The sequence below is a fragment of the Planococcus citri genome, chromosome 5 (assembly GCF_950023065.1).
Source record: "Planococcus citri chromosome 5, ihPlaCitr1.1, whole genome shotgun sequence".
Lineage (NCBI taxonomy): Eukaryota > Metazoa > Arthropoda > Insecta > Hemiptera > Pseudococcidae > Planococcus > Planococcus citri.
The window spans coordinates 9913960-9935277 of record NC_088681.1 but is presented as its reverse complement, the minus strand read 5'-3'; the positions used below and the strand labels follow the sequence as shown (position 1 = coordinate 9935277).

General features: G+C 33.0%; 1 protein-coding gene across 1 annotated transcript in view; it reads left to right on the top strand.

Annotated features, from left to right (window-relative positions):
* hwt (heavyweight) overlaps positions 1 to 20426 on the top strand; it is a 350931-nt gene extending 330505 nt beyond the window's left edge. The window contains exons 5-7 of the mRNA XM_065369707.1: positions 10777 to 10912; positions 11031 to 11150; positions 18921 to 20426. Of these exons, the coding sequence (XP_065225779.1) occupies positions 10777 to 10912; positions 11031 to 11150; positions 18921 to 19110 (446 nt within the window). The 3' untranslated portion in view covers positions 19111 to 20426. The remainder of the gene's footprint in view (positions 1 to 10776; positions 10913 to 11030; positions 11151 to 18920) is intronic.
* The last annotated feature ends 892 nt before the right edge of the window (positions 20427 to 21318 follow it).

Genomic DNA, 21318 nt, shown 5'->3' with positions numbered 1-21318 from the left:
ATCAATATCAGGAATGCACAAAAACGAAAGTCACATTTATCGCCAAAATTGCAAAAAGAAAAACACTTTTTTATTCAAATTGCAAAAATTAAAGTCTTGTTTTTTTTGCTGAAATTCCGAGAAAAAATTTTCTTTTCAGTCAAAATTTTCAGATAGTCTTGTTTTTTTGGCATAAATTTTTTTTTCTTTCAAAAAAAAAGAACAGTTTTCCATTAGATTAGCAAAAAAACATCCTGTTTATAGCAAAATTGCAAACCTTTCCGTTACGTAAAAACTGTAAAGCAGATCCATGTTGGGTCAAAATGATCAGAAAAGCCTGTTTTTTTTTTAAATGAGAATAATTGCCAAAAAGTCTTTGAGTTTTCAGTTCCAAAAAATCTTTATTTTTTCTCGAAATTGCGAAAAATCATACTATTTTGTAAAATTACAAGTAGAAAAAAGCCATGTTTGGTAAAAAGTGTCACAAAGACCTTTTTTTCCTTTTGTTTTTCAAAAGAAAATTTTGCCAAAAAATCTTGTGTATTCAGTCGCAAAAATCTGGGGTTTTCTAGTTGCAAAAATCTACCGGTTTTTTTGCAAAAATTTGCTGGTTTTTTTGCAAAGATCTGGAGTTTTTTGGTGCAAAAATCTGTATTTTTTTTGTTGTAAAATACTGTTTTTTTTGGCGCTAAAATCTGTCGTTTTTTGTTGTTGTTGCAAAAATCTGGTTTTTTTGTTTTTGCAAAAATCTGTTTCTCTGTTGCAAAAATCTGGTGTTTTTTTTGTTGCGAAAATCTGATTTTTTTGGTGCCAAAATAGGTTTTTTTTTTGCTACAAAAATCTGTTTCTTTGTTGTAAAAATCTGTTTTTTTTGTTGTTGTAAAAATCTGGTAGTTTTTTGTTGCAAAGATCTGTTTTTTTTTTGCTGCAAAGATCTGTTTTTTTTTTGCTGCAAAAATCTGTTTCTTTTTGTTGCAAAAATCTGTGTTTCTTTTGGTTGCAAAAATCTGTGTTTTTTTTGTTGCAAAAATCTGTGTTTTTTTTGTTGGAAAAATCTGTGTTTTTTGTTGGAAAAATCTGTGTTTTTTGTTGCAAAAATCTGTTTCTTTGTTGTAAAAATTTGGCATTTTTTTGTTGCAAAAATCTGTTTTTTTTTTGCAAAAATCTTTTTTTTTCAAAATGAAAAAAAATAGTTTTTGATTTATCTATTAAAATTGCGAAAAAATTCTACTTCCTTAACCAAAATTGCGGAAAATTTTCAAATTTTGCAAAAAACGTAGAGAAGACTCAAGTTTTGCTAGTAACACTGTTGTTAATCGTGTGAAAAATTCTTATTTTTATTTTTTTTAGTCAACCTTTCCAGAAAATCTTGTTTTTTTGATCACTAAAATTTTCCTTTTTTCTCAAAATTGCGAAAAATCTTACCTACTATTTTGTGAAAATATTGTAGAAAAAACAAAGTTCGGTGTAAAATGTCATAAAAAGTCTGTTTTTTTGTTTTAAAATAAAAATTGGCAAAAAATCGTGCTTTTTCGGTCGCAAAATTCGTTTTTTTTTCAAAATTGAACCAGGAATTGAATTTTTATCCAAATTACGAAATAATTTCATTTTTTTTTTTCGTAATTGCGAAAAATCTTAGAATTATGCAAAAAAACGTAGACAAAGACTCGAGTTTTGTAACAATTGTCAGAAAAAACTAATTTTTAATTGAAGATTGCCAGAAAGTTTTGCTTTCATTTTTTTTTTTTTTTTTTTTGGTCAAAATTTCCAGAAAATCTCACTTTTTTACCAAAATTGCGTTACTTTTATTTTCTTTTTTAGTCTAAATTTCCAGAAAGTCTTGTTTTTTTGGTTACAAAAATCTTCCTTTTCTTAAAATTGCAAAAAAACTTACTATTTTGTAAAAACTGTAAAAAAAAGCATGTTTGGTGAAAAATATCAAAAAAGCCTGTTTTTTAATAAAAATTGTCAAAAAGTCATGTTTTTCGGTCGCAAAAATCTGTTTTTTTAAATTGATAAAATTAGTTTTTTTTTGTCAAAATTACGATGAAAAAACTCCCTTTTTAAACCAAAATTGTGGAAAATTTTCAAATTTTGCAAAAAAAAAAGTTGAAAAGACTCCAGTTTTGAACAAATTGCGAAAAATCTTCAAATTTTGCGATAAACGTAGAGAAGACTCAGGTTTTGGCACAATTGTCAGAAAAGCCTGTTTTTTTTTCTTAATAAAATTTCCCAAAAGGATTTTTTTTTTTTTTATTAGTCAAAATTTCCAAAAAATCTGAAAAAAAGTCAGTTTTTTATCTAATGTACCAAAAAATCTAATCTTTTTTGCCGAAATTTTTCAATTTTTTTTTTTTTTCTAAATTGGAGAAACCTGAAAGAAGCTCGTCCCGAGGGGATCTCTGAAGCCCAAACAAGCTAAATTCTGATAACTCAGCTATCTCAAAAATCAATCAAACGAAACGTCACGTGTAATTTTCAATTTATTGATATTTTGACCTCGTTTATGGGTCAAAATTTTGGTTACTGTTCATGAACACTTTTTTAATTTTGATTATCAATATTAACAGCAAAACAACCTCTAAAGAGGGTAAACAAGTCGATTATTTTCGAAAAATAGTTGCAAATACGATCCACATTTCGCTCCATATTCCATTATTTTATATTATTTTTCGTATTCAGCGAATTTGAAATATTTTTCGAACGTACGACTCGATTTTTCCTCAAAATTTATACGTATTTTTTTGGAAACTTTTCGCATCTTTCAAAGAATATTTCGAGAAGTATTGTACATAAAAATATGTAGTATTTCATACAGTTTTGCGAAACTGAAACTCGGCGAAAAATCGACTGGAAAGTAGATGTAGGTAGTATTTTTTTATATTTTGTGATAGCCCTCCCCCCTCCCGTATTATCATCATCTTCGCTTAGTTCTCAAAGAATTATCTACACGTGTTTGAAAAAGGCGAATTTTTCGAAAGGATTTAGTAACTTTTTTTCTTCTTAATTTTACTTCGAGATATATTACGTACAAGTTAGGTTAGTCCATCAACTATATGAGCCTCTATGAGAAAGAAGAAGTCCTCTATCAGGCGAAGGAGTTGGCTGAGGTATTATTTATGTTAAAAGTTTAGTCTTCTCGAGTACGTTACACATGTATCAGTTTAGACCTCGTAGTTCGGCTGCAGAAGCCTTGTACGAGGAGGAGGAGGAAGAATATGGTGTGAAGATTGAGCAAATCTACATCGGTTTCGCTTTAATCCACCTAATACATGTGCGAGAAGTTGGTAGAAATTTTTTACCAGAAGGAGGAAGTACAGAGGGATGCTCGAGCCTCCGAGTTCGATAATTTATCGCGATATTACGAGTAATATTTTTATTCGACGCTCGGCGTATTTATTTTTATCGTCGTAATCCTGGTGATTTATAAGAATGTCGTTGTCGTCGTTGTCGTAGTCGTCGTTGTTTTTCAACGCAATTGTTATACGAAACTTCAACGTTGTTGTATAAACTGCGTAGAGAGAGGGGCCGATGGGGGCGGCGAGGAAGCCCCTTATATTAAATGGAGTATTAAAGCCGCGAAACAACGACGACGACGACGAAGAATACACAGAAGTTCATTATATATTCGAAACATTTCGCGTATAGCGAGTTTCATTTTGTGTGGAAAATATGACAAATGGTGATTGTTTAAAGTAGGTAAGGATTTTCTAAATCCGTTTCGAGCGCGCGTGTCGCGAGGTAGGTATATTTTTTGCGTCGGATTCGCGGCGGTTTTCGGATGAATTTTATGGTGAAATGTAGCTAGTGACTATTGCGAATGGTACAGATGTGATTGTGGGGAAACGGCGCTGACTGAGAAAAATTGTTAGCAGACTTTTCTCAATGATGTCATCATTCTATGATTTTGAAATACGAGGTCGATCAAGATCACAGGATAGGTCATTGACCCTTTTTGGACCCTCCAAGCAACCTCAATTTCTCGAAAAATATCTAGTCAAAAGTTGAATTCAGGCTTGCTTGAGTCCAAATTCATAAATTTTGTTATGAGACCTCTATTATGGACAATAATTTATAGACGAGTCGTTCGCGAACGATTTGATCAGGGGCTAAAAATCAATTGCCAATGAATGATTTACGAATAAGTCGAGTAAGACGAAAGAATGTGTAGGTACTACATATAAAATTCGATGTTCTAAATCGACCAAAAATAATTCGAATTGATTATTTGCGAATTCATTCTAGAACGATTAAATCATCTGAAAATATAAATAAAATCAGATAATTCACGACAAGACGCAACGAAACCGCTATTTTCAAGTCTATCAATAAAAATTGTGAACGATTTGTTCGCGAACGATTTGCCAGAAGGAGAAAAATCGATCGCGAACGAAAGAATCACTGAAAACTCAAATGAGATGTAGATGACATGTGATGAAAAACCGTATCAAAAATTGGATTCAATTCGTTCAAGAAAGGTTTGCGCAGAATCGATGAATCACTCGAGAACGACTGAATCACTTCTAAATCATTGAATGATGATACAACAAGACAAAACAAGACAAGACGAGACAAAACAAAACAAAACAATCATTTTTTAATTCATCAATAAAAAATTGTGAACGATTCGTTCGCGGACGATTCGTTTAAAGGAGAGGAATCGTTCGCGAACGAATGTATCTCTCACTAAAAATTCAATTAGAACATTAGAAGCAGATAACATGCCAAAAGTAGACAATTCTAATCCTATCATTAAAAACTGGATTCAAATCGTTCGCGAACGATTTGTTCGGAATTTGTGAATCATTTAAGAATGACCGAATCGTTTGGAAATGAAATCAAATGATGCACCACATGATGAAATGAAATATTTTTCAATCAATCAAAGTTGTGAATGATTCGTTCGCGAACGATTTGCTCACCAGAAGAGAATCGTTCGCGAACGAATGAATCACTCACTGAAAAATTAAATCAGGCGTAGATGACATACCAAAACTCGACAGTCAACAATCCTGATACAATCATCAAAAACTGGATTCAAGTCGTTCGCGAACGATTTGCTCGGAATTGGTGAATCATTCAAGAAAGACTGAATCGTTTGGAAATAAAATTAAATGATGCACCACATGACAAAATGAAAATTTTTTTAATCAATCGATAAAAATTAAAAATTGTAAATGATTCGTTCGTGAACGATTTGTTCACTGGATTCAAATTTGGAATCGATAAATCATTCGAAAACGACTGAGTCATATTTTCGAAATGAAATCAAACGATGCCCCACATGATAAAATTGAACATTTTTCAATCAATCAATCAATAAACATTTTGAATGATTCGTTCGCGAACGATTTGCTCACTGGAAGAAAATCGTTCGCGAACGAATGAATCACTTACAGAAAAATTGAATCAGGCGTAAATGACATGCTGAAATTTGACATTTCTAATCCTGTCATTGAAAACTAGATTCAAATCGTTCGCGAACGATTTGCTCGGAATCAATGAATCATTCGAGAACGACCGAGCCGTATTTTGGAAATGAAATCAAAGGATGCACGACAAGATGAAACGAAAACAACTTTTAGTCAATCAATAAAAATTGTGAATGATTCGTTCACGAACGATTTGCTCACAGGAGGGGAATCGTTCGCGAACGAATGAATCACTCGCTGAAAAATTGAATCAGATGTTGATGACATACCAAAACTCGATAATTCTGATCCCACCATTAGGAACCTAATTCAAATCGTTCGCGAACGATTTGCTCAGAATCGATGAATCATTCCAGAACGACCGAATCATTTGAAAATGAAATTGAAATCAGATCATGCATGACAAGACAAAACGAAACATTACTGAGTCAGTCAATAAAAATTGTGAATAATTCGTTCACGAACGATTTGCTGAACTCACAGGAGGGAAATCGTTCGCGAACGAATGAATCACTCACTGAAAAATTGAATTAGATGTAGATGACATACCAAAACTCGATAGTTCGAATCCTATCATTAGAAACTTGATTCAAATCGTTCGTGAACGATTTTTTGCTCGGGGTCGGGATCGATGAATCATTTCAAGAACGACCGAATCATTTGGAAATGAAGATGAAATCAGATCATGCATGACAAGACAAAACGAAACATTACTGAATCAATCAATAAAAATTGTGAATGATTCGTTCACGAACGATTCACTTGGAAGATGAAAATTGTTCGCAAATCAAGTGAACGAATCACTGAAAAATTGAATTAAATGTAGATGACATATCAAAACTCGATAGTTCGAATCCTATCATGAGAAGATGGATTCAAATCGTTCGCGAACGATCTGCTTGAAATCGATGAATCACTCCAGAACGATGACTGAATCATTTGGTAATGAAATCAGGTGATGCAATACAAGGCAAAACGAATCATTTTTTCAATCAATCAATAAAAGTTGTGAATGATTCGTTCGCGAACGATTTGCTCACTGGAGAAAAGTGGTTCGCGAACGAATGAATCACTCATTGAAAAATTGAATTACGTTTAGTTTAGATGACATGCTAAAACTTGACAATTCCAATACTATCATTGAAAACTGGATTCGAATCGTTCGCGAACGATTTGCTCGGAATCGATGAATCATTCCAGAACGACCGAATCATTTGGAAATAAAATCAGATCATCTGTGACAAGACAAAATCAAACATTTTTGATTTTTCAATCCATCAATAAAAATTGTGAACGATTCACTCGGGGGATAAAATCGTTCGCGAACGATTGAATCCCCGATAAATTGCATCGAGTAAATATTACAAACGAAATTCGACACAGTTTGAATCCTGTCATAAAAAACCTTATTCAATTCGTTCACAAACGATTTGCTCGTAATTAATGAATCATTCAAGATTGAATAGAAAAAAATTCCAAACGAAATTTGAAAATCAGTTTACAACCATATTTTGCATCAATAATAGTTTACGAACCCCTATAAAAAAAACCTCAATAATGTACCATAATAATCGCACAAACTTCGCTATAATTGCGTACCGACACTTTACAAGGGCTGGAATTCGACGACGAACACTTATGCAATTATTACCATACACACGCATGTCTAAATAATCGCCTACGCAGCATTACGTAGGCGAACATTGTACCCAATTAAAATCCTTCAAATGTACATTAACATCGCGTCGTACCGTATTCCTCATCGTATCAAAAAGAAAAAAGCAGGGGTTCTTCTGTCGTATAGGTCTGACGTGAGTTCTGAAAGAGTAAAGGGAGAGAGCGAGGTGTGTGTCAAGAGTCGTGTGTCAATTCAAACGCTCTATCTGCACCGCAACAAATAGGTATACATCCAAAAATGCAGATTCATACACATCACACATACACATAAGTTACACTTTAAACAGGATATACTCGTATCTCTACCTATCCGATGAAAAAAAAAAAGTGGAAAAAGAAGGGAAAACACTCGTCGAATAAATAATTCATCTCTCTTTTGATCTTCTACACAAAGATATAGGTAGAGGTACGCGAAAGCACACACAAACACATACTTGGATATCTCGGTCTCGTAGAGAACCCCGAAGGTAAACATATTAGCTTATTCGACGACAACAGCTCGAGCTACCTTCTCACACAAGATTTACCTGCTACCCGAAAGATAAGAGGTAACTTCAATTTACTCAAAACAAACACAAAATCCGCAATCAATTTTCTTTCTTTGCCTAGCTACCAACCTACATAAAAAACCAGAGGGTTTTCTTTTTCCTCGGCTCTTATTATACCGTAATAACAACGCCAACGCTATACCTACTGCAACGAGCTTTTACGAATAGGTAGGGTTTTTTTTTCATTTTAACGTAGGTATTTCAAGGTTAAGAAGGAAAAAAACAAGAAGATGAAGGAAAATCGAGTCGAATGAGTCACCCTTGTTGTCGTCGTCGTTGCTACAACATCGAGCCTTTTTTCTGATTTTTTTTCTCATTTTCGCGAAAAATTCAAAATAGTCTTGAAGAAGAAAGAGACGAGAAAGTTCTTTGAGCATTTTTACAATTGAAATTCCCATCTCGAGCTTGCAAAACGATTTAATAATTCCCCAGTTTATCTGTCAGTTCGCGAAATTGTAACTATTTATTTTTGAATGCGATTTAAAAGCTGAAGCTGCGCTTTGAAGATGTAAATTCATTTGAACAATTTTTTTTTTTTTTGAACACTATTAGCAGTTTTGCTTCAAGTTCAACTAAGTTTAGCCTCTCGAGTTCAGCAGTTTCAGCAGAAATTGCAAAACAAAAGCGTGAGCATTGCAAGACTTTACCCCCCTTTCCTCAAAACGAAGGTTTGAATTGAAATTCAAGCGGACCATCGCAAGGAACTTATGAAAAAAATTTGAGGAAATTATAAGTACCCTCCCCTCCACTTTACTTCTGGTTCTAAATTATCGTCAATGAAATCGGTTTGAAGGCGATCTGACTATGGTGTTAATAAAATTGCATACCCAGTTTGCCGTAAAAATACAAGAAATCACAATTATTTACAGAGAGCATCTAAATTATTCTATTGTCAATCATCCAAAATTTCAAGTGCTGAAAATCTCTTTTCGATTTTTGGAAAATTTTTAAAAATTCAAATTTGGGCATGAATAGAAAAAAATTGAAATTTCATTAAATATTGACCTAGAAAGCTGAAAATTGGGTTGTACACTATTTTTGACCTCCGGATCCAATTGGTGATAGTTTCGAACCGTTCTGGAGGCTTTCAAAAAAATGACAAAAAAGCCTCTTTGTTTTGTGAAAAATTGATAAAAAATTTCACTTTTTTCATTGCTACTAAAACTAATTTTGAAAATTTCCTATCAATGATTTTTGGTAAATTACTGCTCATTTACTGTTTTTGGTAAATCACTATCTAGTAATTAGGTAATTTTTGGTAAATTACTGGTTATTTGATAATTTTAGGTAAATTACTGTTGATCTGAAATTTTGTTGGTAAATTACCAGTTGATTTGTAATTTTTGGTAAATAACCAGTAAAATTTGGTAATTTGTACTTTTGTAGTAAATTACTGGTAATTTGGTAATTTTTAGTGAATTTCTGGTAATTTGAAATTTTTTGGTGAATTACTGGTTATTTGGTAATTTTTGGTGAAATATTGGTAATTTGGTAATTTTTGATAAATTAACTGCAATTGGTAAATTTTGGTAAATTACCAGTAATTTGGTCATTTTTAGTAAATTACCAGTAATTTGGTAATTTTTGGTAAATTACCAGTAATTTGGTAATTTTTGGTAAATTACCAGTAATTTGGTAATTTTTGGTAAATTACCAGTAATTTGGTAATTTTTGGTAAATTACCAGTAATTTGGTAATTTTTAGTAAATTATCTGTAATTGTTGATTTTTAGTAAATTACCAGTAATTTGGTCATTTTTGGTAAATTACTGGTAATTTGAATTTTTTTTGGTAATTTACTGGTTATTTGGTAATTTTAGGTAAAATATTGCCTATTGGTAATTTACTGGTTATTTGGTAATTTTAGGTAAAATATTCCTATTGGTAATTTGGTAATTTTAGGTAAACTATCTGTATCTAATTGTTGATTTTTAGTAAATTACTAGTAATTTGGTCATTTTTGGTAAATTACTGGTAATTTGGAAATTTTTGGTAAATTACTGGTAGAGATGTGCAGTCTGAAAAGTTCGAAAGGAAGAGAATGATGAGGAGGTAGTGGAAAAAAAGGCAACGCGATAGAAATAAAGGGTTCATTACACGGTGAAAGGAGAACACAGAACAGAACAGTAGGCTTGTGTATGTGTGTATGTGGGGATGGGGGTCGACGTCGATGTCGAATTTTGTTAGATAAATGAAGGGTTCGTGTCGGCGGAATTTCTAAACACACATCGGTGATTGATTACGTTGTTCGCTCGAGTACATCTATCATTCTTTATTGTATTTATCGAATTATATAGTATGTGTAGCCTACTCCACTACCTTTACCTATGTTGGTATCACGTCTTATAAGGGAAAAGAAGAAAAACTAGTACACGACGCGACTTGAACTGAACCGAAGTGAACTTCGTACAACGAGGTGTAAATCGATTAAATTATACGCCGTAGACTTTCGGATGAGGAAGGGCGAACGAGAGCGATTTGTAAAATATTTTCTCTTTTTTGGCGGAGGATGAGATTTGGCAGAGTCAGAAGTGTATAAAGTTTGACAGATGGTACAGAGTGCAGTGAGGAGGTTGCTGTATAACATTAAAGTTATATAGGTGTACCTTAGCTTATAAAGTGAGTGGTGGAAGAGACAGCTAAGGAGAGAAAGAGAGAGCGCTACTGTGAGAATATACATTAAATCACAGAGATCAAAGTTACGCAGCGAGGGAAATATAATATATTTTAGTCGCAATCAAAGTTAGATTGCTTTACAATCTAATAATGGTACGAGCTTTTTTCGTCAAATTGTTATTGATTTTGTGCTCTCTAGATATACGGCGCTCAGTCAGTCGGTCGTTTGGTTTAACAAGGGTAGCTGTCTTTTTTTTTTTGCACTCGTATCTTCATGTATTATATTATACCTTGTGAAAATAGATTTCGTATTGTAATAATGTACCTTTACGAAGTTATCTTTTTCATTTTTTATTTTGAAAAGGGTAGTAAAAGGTACGATGTATAGCAATGTCTTTATCACGACTCGACGGGATCGTTCGTTTCTTATTTTTAAATCATTTTTCCTCTACTGTTTTGTTTCGTAGGTATAAAAAGCTGCTTATATTAATGTAGAGTGTTTTTTTCTTCTTTCGGATGTTACAGGAGATGAAGGATGCAGACAAGCTCCTAATTTGGATGTGGGCCGGAACAGGAAGTCGCTCGGGTTGAGTTTGAATTTAAACGAGATCATTAACGTGGCTTCTAACATCGATGCCGATGTCCCCTTGGAAAGACAAGGGTAAGTAAGTGGTGGGGATTTTGAGGAAATTTCAACGATGTAATACGTCATCTTGTAAATTTGATGATATGATGAGATGCTGATGATGATGATAATTATGTTGGGGTTTATTTTGCAGATGGTATCACGGAGCTATCACACGTATGGAGGCTGAAAACGAGCTGAGGAATCGGGAAGAAGGCAGTTATCTAGTCAGGAATAGCGAATCGGCTAAGAATGATTATTCGTTATCGTTGAAGTAAGTCGGAGAACGTGTAATATTGATGTTTTATGTTGGGGGGGGGGATTTAATAATTTTGTCATTATTCACTGGAGAAGTGGTTGGTGCTGCAAAATTTTTAAAAAGACCAGACATTGCCTTAATTGAGGAAATTTTTGCTATGTAGAAAATTGAAGTGGTTCAGTTAAGTTCAAATTTTTTAATTTTCCCCTGGGCTCCTTCTGGATCCAAAAAAAAAAGTCTGCCTGTCTGCCTTCTTGAGGTTATTGACCCGTGTGTCTGGACGCATTTAGGTGCTGAGTTACCTGTCTAGCCTTCCCAAGGTCACGTGTCTGGCTTGTAAAGGTCGTTGACCCGTCTTTCTGGCCTCTCAAGGTCGTCTGTCTGGCCTCAGTTAATCTCATTGACCTGTCTTCTCACGTGCTCGGTGTCTCAAGGACGTTTATATTTATATACATATCAGGCCTCTTAACCCTTTGGCAACCTATTACGTTTTTTTCGAATTTTTAATTTTTTTTTCAAGAAAACAATTGCTAGTACTCTCCTAAACGCATTTGAGCTGTCGGAGAATTTTTTACTCCTCTCCTTGGAGCTCCACTGGCCACCCGAAATTTGAAAAATTCGGGATGACGTATGTCCCACTGGTATTTTATGAATTGTTAGTGGGACGTATACGTCCCACTGGTTGTGAAATAAAACTTGAAAAATTACGCCATCTATCGGGATATTTGTAAACTAGGATGAACTAAAGTAGGTATGATTCTGGTCTGGCAGTGGAAATGCTCTACCAGTGGGACCAAATTACATTGCCTTAACGCTTACAAGCTGGAACTGCGGGATTTTTTGTTATGGTCACTGGGATCTATATGTCCCGGTGGTTGCGAAAGGGTTAAGGCCATTGACTCATCAGTGTGGCTTTTCCTAAGTCGTCTGTCTGCCTTTCTGTCGTGAGATCTGGCGAAAAACTTGACTTTTTTGCAATTCTGATTGTCTAAAGTATCAATCAATGTCAAAATTGTCAAAAAGTGTCAATTTTTGTCAAAGTAATTCATAAACGTGTTAATGTTTGTCAAAAGTGTCAAAAAAAGGTCAATTTCTGTCATGGAACTATAATCTTAAAAGGGAAGCGATGTTGTATGTTGTAAAAAGTGAAGCTATCGCTATCTCTCTCTAACCAACGTTTTTGTCGCCGTTGTGATATGCGCCTTTTTTCAAATTTTGAACGCGCGACCAAGATTTTGACGTTTTTAGATTTTTTCAAATTTTTTTCAATTTTTTTTCAATTTTATTTTAAAATTTGCATAAAATAAGATAATTGCAGTCGACATTCATTATTTTCAAAGTTAATACAAAGAAGGTGTGTTTTTAAATTCGAATTTTCACTTATGTGAATCATTTTTTTAATGTTTTTTTCAAACAAGGATGATTTTTTTTTGGTAAAAATTTTTTCCAACGGTGAATCAGACTTTCCTTTTTTTTCAGCATCCTAAAAGTTTGTCAATCCAAAGTAGATGTACGTACATAAGAATGTCGCATTGGTATGATTAGGAAAACGAACTCCTAATGAGAAATAGAACAAAAAAATTATACACAAAAATTCAAATTTCTTCAAAAAGTAAAAAAATCAACCTTGAAATGGCCTTTTTGTACTAAAACTGAATTGTAGGACCTTGGAACATGCTTTTTGATTCATCTTGGTTTAGTTCAAATCAAAAAGTGCCTGTTCAAAAGTTACCTTATTTTTTTGGAGCTGAATTTCATTTTTCAATACCTATTTGAGCAATTTTTGAGAATCCCATTTGGCCTATTTTCCATGAAAAAAATAATAATTGATGAAACTTGGAAAGAGAACTGAAATTTGGTTTAAAATTCGTTTCGGCTTTCTGGTTGTAAACCATTCTGGGACTTCCGGTCGATTTTTTGCTTTTTCAGTTTGAAAAATCCTCACAAAAAATGACCACTTCAATTAATTAAAATCTATTGATTCAAATCCGAAATTTCTTCTATAGCTATAAGTACATATTTTTAAAAATCGTAATACATTTATGTACATAATTCATTGGAGGGAGCAATTGATTAGGCTGGTGGAAAATTAGGCGTAAATTGTTTGGCTTTTTACATACCTACCTTAATTGAATGAAATCTTAATTTTCTCGTGAAAATTGATTTCAAAATAAATTCTCTATAAATTGATCAAAAATGAAATTTAATTTTTTTCAACTATTTAATACATTATAGAAATGCATGCAGACTTCGTTTCGTTTTCCTTATCATACCGATTCGCCATTCTAGTGTACATACTACCTACATCTAATTATGCATTGAACATTTTTTCAGGAACCTGAAAAAAAGTAGGAGAGTCTGATTCACCGTCGGAAAATTTTTTTACCAAAAAAATTCATCGTTGTTTGAAAAAAAAAAAGAAAAAAATTATTCACATAGGCGAAAATTTGAATTTAAAAACGCGCCCGCTTTGTATTAACGTTGAAAATAATGAATGCTGATTGCAATGATCTTATTTTGTGCGAATTTCAAAAAAAAAATTGAAAAAAAATTGAAAAAAATTTGAAAAAATCTAAAAACGTCATAATCTTGGTCCTGCGTTCCAAATTTGAAAAAGCGCGCGTATCATAACCGCGACGAAAACGTTTGTTAGAGAGAGATAGCGATAGCTTCACATTTTTTCAATACGTTGTCGCTTCCCTTTTAAGATTATAGTTCCATGATTTCTGTCAAAAGTGTCAAAAAAAGTCAATGTACGTCAAAGTTGTCAAAAACGGGTCAATTTTTGTCAAAAGTGCCAATTTATGTCAAAATCGTCAAAACGTGTCAATTTTTGTAAAAATCATTTATTTTTACCAATTTGAAAAAAAAAAACAAAAATTTAAGCGATTTTAGCGAAATACAATTTTTTGGAATTTTGGCAAAAAGGACTTTTTTATGCATTTTTTTTTTTGCAAAACAGTCATTCAACTTTCATTTTTTGAAAGGAGGACCTTATTACACATACATTTTTGCAAAAAGGACCTATGTACACATTTTTTTGCAAAAAGGGCCTTTGTACACAACTTTACTAAAAAGGCCCTTTTTATGTATTTTTGCAAAAAGAATCCATCTATACTTTTTTGCAAAAAGGGCCTTTATAAACATTTTTAGCAAAAAACAAGCCTTCATACGCAACTTGCAAAAAGGTCCTTTTTATACATTTTCTTGCAAAAAAGGGCCTTCGTCCACATTTTTAGCAAAAAAATGACCTTCATGCACACTTTTTGAAAAAAGGGCCCACATACATATAAATTTTCTAGGGAAAAAGACCTTCACCTGCATTTTTTTACAAAAAAGGACCTTCAGTTTGAATAAAGGCCCTTTTTATGCAATTTTAAAAAGAACCTATCAACGCATTTTTTTTAAAAAAAGGGCCTTCATACACATTCTTTTCATCTTTTGCAAGAAAATGTCCCTTTCAAACATTTCTGCAAAAAGGGCCTCTATAAACATTTTGCAAAAAACAAAAAAGGTCATTTTGATGCACTTTTGCAAGAAGGACCTACATACATAGTTTATGCTTAAAGAGTCTTTTTATGCTTTTTTTTAGCAGAGAGGACCTATGTAAACATTTTTGATTTTTTTTGCAAAAGAGCCTTTACACACACTTTTTGCAAAAAGGGTCTTTCTGTACACGTTTTGAGAAAAAGGACCTTCTGTTTAAAAAAAGGGAGTTTTCACGCATTTTCTGATTTTCTGCAAAAGAAGCACATTTTCTAATTTTTTTGAAATAGGGGCCCATCTTGAGCATTTTTTTTTTTTTTTTGCAAAAAAGATCATTTCATGCATTTTTTGCAAAAAAGATCTAAGTACACATATGTAGAAAGGACCTTTTCATACATTTTTTGCAAAAAAAAAAAGCCTTTTTGCAACCTGGCAGCACATTTTTTTGCAAACCTGAATAAATTAAGGACTTTTGTGCAGTTTTGAAAGAAAAAAAGACATTTTTGCAATAAGGAAATAAGCAGGACTTTTACACAATTTTGACTAGACTGGACCTATTAGATTTTTTTTGCAATTTTTGCCGCTAAAACAAGATTTGTTTTTTGGCAAACACATGCTCATATTTTTCAAGTCCATTCTGCAAAGTTGCGAACAAGAAATGATGCTGCTCGCATTTTCGCAAGTTGCGAATATACGAGCGTAAGCAATTCTGATTCGCAACTTCGCAAGTAGGCCACTGAAATTTTCCAAGTCCACTTGCGAAGTTGCAAACAGAAAATGGTGCTGCTCGCATGTTCGCAAATTGCGAATACGCGAGCAGCAGCATTTCTCGTTCGCAATTGGGAAATTTTACCGGCCTACTTGCGAAGTTGCAAATTAGGTTTGCTCACGCTCGTATATTCGCAATTTGCGAACATACGAGCAGCACCATTTTCTGTTCGCAACTTCGCATAATGTACTAGAAAAATTTCAGTGGCCTACTTGCGAAGTTGCGAATCAGAGTTGCTTACGCTCGTATATTCGCAACTTGCGAACATGCGAGCAGCAGCATTTTTCGTTCGCAACTTCGCAGAATGCACTAGAAAAATTTCAGTGGCCTACTTGCGAAGTTGCGAATCAGAGTTGCTTACGCTCGTACATTCGCAACTTGCGAACATGCGAGCAGCATCATTTCTCGTTTGCAACTTCGCAGAATGAACTTGGAAAATTTTACCGGTCTGCTTGCGAAGTTGCGAACTATGTTTGCTCACGCTCGTATATTCGTAACTAGCGAACATGCGAGCAGCAGCATTTTTTGTTCGCAACTTCGCAGAATGTACTAGAAAAATTTCAGTGGCCTACTTGCGAAGTTGCGAATCAGAGTTGCTTACGCTCGTACATTCGCAACTTGCGAAAATGCGAGCAGCATCATATTTTCTCGTTCGCAACTTTGCAGAATGGACTTGAAAAATTTCACTTGCTAATTTGCACAGTTGTCAAATGAACCAAAATTGCCAGAAAGTCCTGTTTTTTGAAAAATCTTGCTATTAAAACAAATCCTACTCATGAGCATGTGTTTGCCAAAGTTTCAAAAAAAAAATTCTACATTTTTTTAAGAGTCCCGTTTTTTTAAATTGCAATAATCTTGCTATTTTGTTAAAGTTGCAAAAAAGTTCTGCTGTTTGTCAAAATTGCAAACAAATCTTGTTTTAGCGGCAAAAATTGCAAAAAAAAATCTAATAGGTCCAGTTTAGACAAAATTGTGTAAAAGTCCTGCTTATTTCCTTATTGCAAAAAAGTCTTTTTTTCTTTCAAAACTGCACAAAAGTCCTTAATTTATTCAGGTTTGCAAAAAAATGTGCTGCCAGGTTGCAAAAAGGCCTTTTTTTTGCAAAAAATGTATGAAAAGGTCCTTTCTACATATGTGTACTTATGATCTTTTTTGCAAAAAATGGGCCCCTATTTCAAAAAAATTAGAAAATGTGCTTTTTTTGCTTAAAATGCATGAAAAGGCCCTTTTTTCAAACAAAAGGTCTTTTCTTTCATAATGTGTATAAAAAAGCCCTTTTTGCAAAAAGTGTGTATAGAGGCCATTTTGCAAAAAAAAGTTCGAATAGGTCCTTTTTGCTAAAATGAATAGAAGTGCCCTTTTTTGATAAAATGTGTTTATAGGTCCTTTTTGCAAAAATGCATGAAAAAGTTCTTTTTTTTGTAAAAAAATTAATAAAAAACACATTTTTTTGCAAAAATGTTAGAGGTCCTTTTTGCAAAAATGTATAAAAGGGTCCTTCTTGCGAAAGTGTATAAAAGGGCCCTTTTTGCAAAAATGTATATGAAGGACCTCTGTACAAAAATGAATAAAAAGGTCCTGTAAAAAGGCCCTTTCATTGCAAAAAATGTGTAAATTGGTCTTTTTTGCATAAAAAGATCTTTTTTTGCAAAAAAAATGCATAAAAAGTCAGAACGTGTCCTTTTTTTTGCAGAAATTCAGAAAATGCATGAAAACTCCCTTTTTTTAAACAGAAGGTCCTTTTTCTCAAAACGTGTACAGAAAGGCCCTTTTTGCAAAAAGTGTGTGTAAAGGCTGTTTTGCAAAAAAAATCAAAAATGTTTACATAGGTCCTCTCTGCTAAAAAAAAAAGCATAAAAAGACTCTTTTTAAGCTTAAACTATGTATGTAGGTCCTTCTTGCAAAAGTGCATCAAAATGACCTTTTTTGTTTTTTGCAAAATGTTTATAGAGGCCCTTTTTGCAAAAATGTTTGAAAGGGCCATTTTCTTGCAAAAGATGAAAAGAATGTGTATGAAGGCCCTTTTTGCAAAAAAAAATGCGTTGATAGGTCCTTTTTAAAATTGCATAAAAAGGGCCTTTATTCAAACTGAAGATCCTTTTTTGGAAAAAATGCAGGTGAAGGTCTTTTTCCCTAGAAAATGTATATGTACGTGGGCCCTTTTTTCAAAAAGTGTGCATGAAGGTCATTTTTTTGCTAAAAATGTGGACGAAGGCCCTTTTTTGCAAAAAAATTTGTACAAAGGTTCTTTTTGCAAGAAAATGTATAAAAAGGCCCTTTTTGCAAGGTGCGTATGACGGCTTGTTTTTTGCTAAAAATGTTTATAAAGGCCCTTTTTTGCAAATACATAAAAAGGGCCTTTTTAGTAAAATTGTGCACAAAGGCCCTTTTTGCAAAAAAATGTGTACATAGGTCCTTTTTGCAAAAACTCTTAAAAATAATCTTTTTTGCTAGAAATGTATATAAAGGCCCTTTTTTTGCGAAAAATGTGTATAAAGGCCCTTTTTGAAAAAAAGTGTAGATGGGTCCTTTTTGCAAAAATGTATAATAAGGTCCTTCTTTCAAAAAATGAAAGTTGAATGACTGTTTTGCAAAAAAAAATGCATAAAAAAGTCCTTTTTGCCAAAATTCCAAAAAATTGTATTTCGCTAAAATCGCTTAAACTTTTGTTTTTTTTTCAAAATGGTAAAAATAAATAATTTTTACAAAAATTGACACGTTTTGACGATTTTGACATAAATTGGCACTTTTGACAAAAATTGACCCGTTTTTGACAACTTTGACGTACATTGACTTTTTTTGACACTTTTGACAGAAATTGACCTTTTTTGACACTTTTGACAAACATTAACACGTTTATGAATAGTTTTTCGCCAAAATTTCTAAAAGTTCTGCTACATTGTCAAGTTACAAAAAATCATTTTTTGCCACAAGTTCAAAAATGTCCTTTATTGCAAAATTCATGAAAATCTTGCTTCTGTGCCAAAATTGCGTAAACGTTTTTTTTGATCAAAATTTTTAAAATTCTTGCTTTTTTGTCCAAGTTGCAAGAAGTCTTTTTTTGTCAAAAATACAAAGAAGGTCACGTTTTTTCCAAAAAAAATTGAAAATCTTGCTTCTTTGCTAGAATTGCAGAAGGGCCCAGATTTGTTCCCTAAAATTGCACGGAGTCTTGTCTTTTTTCTGGAAAAGTCCTGTTTTTCCAAAATTGATGAAAAAAAAGGTTTTATTTTATCCATTTTTAAAACCGCTTTTCAAAGTTGTCTATTTCATGTTGCCATTTTTCCAAAATTTTGATTTTTTTTCAGTTTTCCTCAAAAAAGAGAATATTTTGCTGTGAATGAGTTTTAACTTGATTCTTCGTTGCAAAAATTGTAACATTTGAAAAATATTCATGCTGAAAATGTGAGATTAGAAAATGATCCTGTGTATTTTTCAACATTCAAGTTGATAAATTTTTAATTTTTTTTTTTTGAGAAATAAAACACTGAGGAATGACACTAACGCTTTATACATTTTTTTGTTTACAGAAGCGCCAAAGGATTCATGCACATGCGAATACAAAAATCGTCGGAGACGAATAAATTCATCCTGGGCCAATTCAGCTCGCCTTTCGATTCGATTCCTCAAATGATCAAACACTACTCCAGCAACCAGTTACCAATCCGAGGAGCAGAACACATGTGCTTATTGCAACCAGTAATAGCTCAATTACTCTGAAATTAAGTATCGTTGTCTGGGACGACGATTACAATACTCGACGTATTACTCATTCGAACGGAGCTATGTGTATGTGTTTTCTCTATTTGTAGGTATATATTCTTACTACTTATTTACTTACTCTGAAGCTGTAAAGCCTCTCTAAGTGTAATCGATGTAGGCTATAAAAAAATTATTATCTCTACGTAAAACCAAATATAATATCCTAGTCTTTAATGATACCCGTTTTTAATGTTCGCGTTTATATAGTTTATTATATGTATTAACCTACTTTACAGCTGGTCTCGAATGTTTTATACTGATGTAGTTTTTACGTACCTATTATATCGTACCTACCTGCGTACTTTTAATTTTTTTTCCTTTCTTTTTTGTAATATGATTATGAATATCAATTATCAGTTTAGACGACGATGTTTCCATTATTTTTTTTCTCGTTTGTTTAAGGAGTTATTTAAAATTACGTACGTATGTATTGTATGTAAATGTATGTATTTTTTTTAATGTAATATCGAGATATACCTCTTGGATGGTTCTAGTGATTTTGTTTCGTTGTATACCTAATTATAAGGTTTTATTAAGAAATGCAGATTCAACTCGAAGTGCAATAGTTTCCAAAATAGGTTTTTTTTCCTTCAATACATCACTAATATGTACACTCGGTATTTTTAGGTATTTTTCCTCTGCAGTTTGTATGAAAAAACTAGGATTTTGTTGATTTCTGTGTAATTTTCCTATAGACATAGGCTGATATCACAACCGTAGATACGTTGTTCTGTATTTTTTATGTGAAAAATAATGCGTATTTTTTGCTGTTATTCGATGTACAATTAATTATGGATTCTGCATTGAGCATGCTTTTCATGAAATGCCAAATAACCTTTTTGTTCGTGTAAAAAAAATCTAGTCATCGCGAATTTTTTTTTTTTTTGTAGAGGATCAATTTGTACGAATTTAAATGTTTACTTTTTTCGATTTTTATACTCTGGCTTTATAGTGCAACTTGAATAATTTTCTATCTTTAATATTTTTTTTTTTTTGGTGAAAATTTGGAAAATTGGTGATCGAGTTGAATGTCTACGCAAGGGAATTTCTGTACCCGAGATTATACGTTTACGTTACTTTTACGTATTCAATTCAATTGTACTCGATTTTGTAATATTCACGTAAAAGTAACGATCGCTTTCGGCTTCTTCATTCGTGTGTATAGCTTTGGAAAACGTAATTTTATGTATTAATTTTACGAAATGCTGTTAGTTGTGATGTCATTTTGATCGATTTGGTAATTAAATTTCGAATATATTATGTTTTTATCTTGATTGTAATCTTTTATTTTGTATTTTTTTTAGAAACTAAGAAGCTCCATACGAGGGGTCGATTAATGCTAATTTATCATTGCTGATCGCGTCAAGCTTCTTCTTCTTCTTATCCTGTCCGGGACATTCCGACTTCAACATACTCTTCCCTTCCATCTCCACACCAGGTCTTCAGCACTGCGGCTGTTCACTTCTCCCCAAAGCCCCTCTCTAGTATACACAGTGCTAGTGCCTCATACTAGGAGTAGGAGGTGGTCATCGTTTTGTGTCTGTCTGAGTGTCTGCAATCTGGTGAGGTTTACTGCTGTCCTGGCGCATCTAGCTCGGATCCTGTTTAGTGTGAGCCACTCTGCATAGGACAATTTGTGTCCATTTGCAATGCTCTCGCTACATGTGGCCCCCTCAAGATCCAACCATCTAATCTCTCTCCCCTCCACAGGGTCCATATCCATTACGTGTGTCTCCCTCATGAACAGGGTGTCTACCAGGTCTATATGTCGCTAAAGTTGCGAAAAGGTCGCGATTTTCGCCAAAAATACCAAAAAGTCGCGAAAAATTGTCCACACTTCAAATTTTAAAAACTTTTCTTATTTTTATTTTTCGTTGTTTTTTTTGAGTTTTTTTTTTGTATTTTTATTTACGTGCCTACCAATTTTGTTAATTACTTTCAATTTTTTACCGAAGTATACTTCCTATTAATACTTTTTTTTTTTTTTTTTTTTTTTTTTAATGGTACCCCAGTCCCGACTTGCCCGGTGGGGGAAGTATATTGTTATTTGACAGGACACAGCTTATTATTTACCGGAGGGGTTTATCTAATAAGTCTACATCTTAATAATAACAATACATCTTAGAATCTTAATTATCCAGGTTGCGTTATATTGATGTACAATAC